Source organism: Helianthus annuus, chromosome 7, assembly GCF_002127325.2.
Source record: "Helianthus annuus cultivar XRQ/B chromosome 7, HanXRQr2.0-SUNRISE, whole genome shotgun sequence".
Taxonomy (NCBI): Eukaryota; Viridiplantae; Streptophyta; class Magnoliopsida; order Asterales; family Asteraceae; genus Helianthus; species Helianthus annuus.
Window position 1 is genome coordinate 8685210 of NC_035439.2, and position 4665 is coordinate 8689874.

The 4665-nt window shown below is 34.3% G+C and overlaps 1 protein-coding gene across 2 annotated transcripts; it reads left to right on the forward strand.

The window, feature by feature from the left end:
• Nucleotides 1-1730: 1730 nt before the first annotated feature.
• Nucleotides 1731-4260, forward strand: LOC110866207 (UDP-galactose/UDP-glucose transporter 4). 2 transcript variants are annotated; one of them, XM_035975471.1, is made up of 7 exons: nt 1731-1856; nt 2004-2032; nt 2650-2851; nt 2921-3165; nt 3221-3356; nt 3720-3827; nt 3915-4260. In XM_035975471.1, exons 1-7 carry the CDS (start codon nt 1731-1733, stop codon nt 4152-4154), a joined length of 1086 nt encoding a protein of 361 aa, XP_035831364.1. In that variant the 3' UTR covers nt 4155-4260. The 2 variants fall into 2 exon arrangements, with proteins under 2 accessions (XP_035831364.1, XP_021971173.2); XM_022115481.2 differs by having other exon boundaries at nt 2921-3163; nt 3255-3356.
• The last annotated feature ends 405 nt before the right edge of the window (nt 4261-4665 follow it).

A 4665-nucleotide genomic window follows, 5' to 3' on the forward strand; every position in this document is an offset into this window, starting at 1 on the left:
TTTGGACGAAAATTTTGAAAATGACAAAATCTTATGGATGAAAATAACATTTTACTCTCTAAAGTTTTATATTTGTAATTTTAATTCTTTATCACTATTCATTTTCATGTGAAATTAGTTTCTTTTTTAACCATTCATCAACTCTTTATTTCATATTTTTTTAGGGATATTGAATTTAAATAACATAAACTTTCACCAATTGGCTGATAATACTCCAAACTTTTGATTTTTACACTAGCACTCCCAACTTTCAACTTCTTGGTCAATAACACTCCCTAACTAACTAAACCCTAACATAGTTAGTTTTTGCTAATGTGGCATCTGATGTGGACATTTTTGCTAACATGGCATATGATGTGGCAACTTGTGTGGCATTTTTTGATGACGTGACAGCTGATGTGACAGCTGACGTGGACAAAAAAACTACCAGAAACAAGTATCGCAATACGAATTGTCACCCCTTGCATTGTGCGGGGCACCCTACTAGTATTTCTAATTCCTTGGATAATAAAATTACGTAAAGCTCGAAAAAGTAAGAAATACATTTAGAATACCAAGTTCCTAAAGGATAATTGTAACAAAGTAAAGGGTATACTTGATACCAATACCCATCACATCTTCACCCTTGCATCAAATGTTGAATTAAGCCATATGTGTGCAAAATGTGCAATCATGGGTGCCTATAATGCAAATACAAATAGAAGTAAATGTGTTTAGTAAATCGGGTACTGATCGGAGCATTTGGTATACATGGTATTGCATAATAGTTATCTAGTAAATGCATTAACATTCTTATAACCAAATTTCAATTTATGATGTTTTTGTGTATTGTAGGGTTGAATAAAAACAGGGGGCTAAATGATAAATGTGAAAATCAGCATGACGTAACGGTATATTTGGTACCTAAAAAAACGTTACCTTGACGTGAAAAGAAAACTAAATGTATATTACACTTGACCTATGTTAGTTTTGATCGGAACTTAGATAAAAATATGGTAGTTAGGGGAGAGAGAGAGAGAGAGAGGGAACTACCGGTTTCAACTTTCAACCGGGCAGGCCGACGTGACACTTCCATTCTTATTTGTCCTTTGGAGATGGTCTAACTCAAGAGCGTAGGATAGTTGGGGTGTGAGGGGGCGGCCGACCCCTGAACTTTTCGCTCAGTAGTGGAGAATATGTAGTTTTCGTATAGATATTTTTTGGTATATACGTTTTCGACCCCCCGGTTTTATAGAAATCTTTGAGTATATACGTCTTCGACCCCCGGGTAGGAAATTTCAAGCTTCGCGCCACTGGTGTAACTGACGCACACTGGATGATCCAATGGCTGGCCATTGCTATACAATTTTCATTCTACACCCCTGCACTAATTGAAAATAGCAAAATGATCCTTACACTAATACACTAGCATGGATACATAAGACCAGCATCTACAACATGAATGCTCCTTCAAAAGAGGAGATGTTTTCTCGTAGCCACACAACCATAGATGCAGAGTAACTGGTAAAACTAATTGTTTTTTTGGTTCCTTTTCACTTCTCTCTCGTTTTCAAAACTCCAAACATGACAAAACTTGATGGTAATTCTTGAAAAAAAAAATTAAAAAACTCATTTGATCTGAAAACAATGTTTTGATCTGTTCCTTACGCTTACGCAAATTGTTTCGCTCAAAAAGTTTGAACCGAAATGGGCATTCTCCTGTTTTGATCACCGTTATGCGCTCTGATACAATGAAGGGAGAAGAACAAATAAGGACTTTGTTTGGGATTACGCTAACGGATAAACCAAAATGGCAACAGTTTATCATCTGTTCTTCAGGATTCTTCTTCGGGTATCTTGTTAACGGCATATGTGAGGTTGGTTTTCTTCATATGATACAAACATCCACATAAAATCATACATTTATGCGCACACATTTGTTTCGTTTTCGAGATATGTTGGCTAATATGTTTATTACATTGTTGGATGCTTATGAAACTCAAGATCATGTTTTGTGATTGCAGGAATATGTATATAACAGGCTTCAATTCAGGTACATCAAGAACACAAAAACCTCATGTTTCTTGCTTTAATATTATGATTATGTCATTTATTTTCTGGTTAACATTATAAACATTCTCATTTTTTCATAAGAAAGTTCCTTAACAAAATTTTGTTATGTTTAAGTACCTACACTTGTCTAGAATGCATGTACCTTGGATTTTTTTTTTTTTTTTTTTTTTTTTGAAATAATGACGTTACTCGTTGCACCTTTTTTTTAACAGCGAATTTTTACACCAATCCGTCTTTGGTGGCGCTCGAACCCTTAACCTCAAGGGAGCAACACCTTACCTCCAATAGCTCTGCCATTTGGACCCAACCCCCCACCCAGTGACTCGTTACACCTTAAATTGATCATAACAAGATTATATAATTTTTTTGACGTGTAACGTGTCATTATTTTATATATGTTTTGACAAGTACATGTATTCTAGACATGTTTAATATATAGCAAATATGGGTTGAGTGACTTTTTGTGTTTTTTTATATGCTTAGGAACTATAATATGCCGAAATTCGCAACACTTTTCGTAAAAAATGGGAATGTATTTTGGTTTTTGTATGATATTCACCCCAAAAATCTTAACATAATTTGATGACAACAATTCAGCTATGGATGGTACTTTACTTTCGTGCAAGGATTCGTTTACTTGACACTCCTACGCGTACAGGGATTCACCCCGAAACAAATGGTGAATCCATGGAAAATGTATGTTAAACTCTCTGCTGTTCTTATGGGTTCTCATGGATTAACCAAAGGATCCTTGGCTTACCTCAATTATCCTGCACAGCTAATGTTCAAATCAACAAAGGTATTTCAAAACTTTTTCAGCATTTTCGATCCAATTTTTTTTTTATCTTGTAATGAAATATTTATATAGGTTTTACCTGTAATGATCATGGGTGCCTTCATACCTGGTTTGAGAAGAATATACCCGCCACGTGAATATTTTTCTGCGGTTCTTTTAGTAGTTGGTTTGATACTCTTCACTTTAGCCGACGCCAACACTTCTCCAAATTTTAGCATTATCGGTGTTTTGATGGTTTCTGGAGCTCTGATTATGGATTCATTTTTGGGCAATTTGCAAGAAGCAATTTTTACCATTAATCGTGATACTACGCAGGTGTGCTTCTTCTAAATACAAGTTTTTAATTTTACTTCTATTCTGGTTAGTTATCAGTTTTCATCACTCCACATTTTTAAACATTTTTCAGACAGAAATGTTATTCTGCTCAACGGTTGTTGGAACGCCTTTCTTGATTCCACCAATGCTTTTAACAGGCGAATTGTTTAGAGCTTGGAATTCATGTTATGAAGTAAGTTTTTTGGTATCAATTTAAAATAGATTTTTGTTTATCGGATGGACAACGTGTCAAAATAGTTATGGGTTGCAACGCGTCATTTTCAGTACGCGTAAAATGTGTTCAGGTTGACACGTTAATTAAGAAAATCATAGATAATAAACTGTTAATTGAACAATGTAAGAGGGTCCAAAACAAACGATATGACACGTTCTCTTTTTTTTTTTGTCTAGCGTGAACCGTTTGCGAGATAAAACATAATCCAAGTAGATCCATTTACAAATAAAATGGTCTAAATTGCCATCAAGGAGTTCAACTCATGCCATGATCATATATTATTTTTATTAATTTATAAGTTTTTCTATATTTAATATGCAGCATCCTTATGTTTATGGGGTATTGCTTTTTGAAGCTGTGGCTACATTTGTTGGTCAAGTATCTGTGTTATCACTCATTGCCCTTTTTGGGGCTGCAACAACAGCTTTGGTAACTATAATAACTTATCTTAATTCCCACATAATATACATAGTTAATTCGGGTACGTTAAAGATGGATATATTGGTGTTTATACAGGTAACAACTGCACGAAAGGCGGTAACTTTATTGTTATCTTATATTATTTTTACAAAACCAATGTCTGAACAACACGCGGTTGGGCTAGTACTGATAGCTGCGGGTATTATGATGAAAATGTTGCCGGATCACAAGATTCCGCAGAGACTTAGGCTGTCGGGTCCTCTTGTAAAACAAGTAAAATCTCCTAGAGAAGAAAAAAATGATGATTTTAATGAGGAAGATAGGCCTTTGGTGTAAATTTGTCCTTGAAATGACTCAGGCTAATGTTTTTGGATTAAGTTGTAATGTGAGATATGTGGTGGTTTGTTCCATATTTTGATGTTGTTTTTTTGTTCATTTGAATATCCAGTGAGAGTTATTTGGAGTTTAATTGGTAGATTATACCGCGTTTGGATTCATGGGTCGAGCACTCGAGCTATAGGGTCAGAATGTCTGATATCGACTCCCAAATTTCTAATATGGGTATTTAATGTGGTGTTTTAACTGAACCCTTAATTTGTCGTAGGTAGAGCAGTTGAAATAAAAGTATATTATGATGATTTGCTATTTTGGAATTGTTTATGTTTTAGATAATCATTTTTTTGGTTTTTGGATAATATTTTATTATTTTGTTTTAAGTTTAATAGGTGGGTGGGACATCTTTTTGCTGGTAGCTTACAAGTTGATCGATTATTCAAAATAAAAATGTATAAATAAAACTAGGAGTTAATTACACAAATGCTTAATTTTGTAAGTTCAAGTTATGAAT

Excerpts from the sequence above, each read along its gene's own strand:
- LOC110866207 (XM_035975471.1), top strand. The coding sequence starts at position 1,731 with ATGAAGGGAGAAGAACAAATAAGGACTTTGTTTGGGATTACGCTAACG. Across the intron at positions 2,852-2,920 it reads TAATGTTCAAATCAACAAAG|GTTTTACCTGTAATGATCAT; the intron begins GTATTTCAAAAC and ends ATATTTATATAG. Across the intron at positions 3,357-3,719 it reads CTTGGAATTCATGTTATGAA|CATCCTTATGTTTATGGGGT; the intron begins GTAAGTTTTTTG and ends TTTAATATGCAG.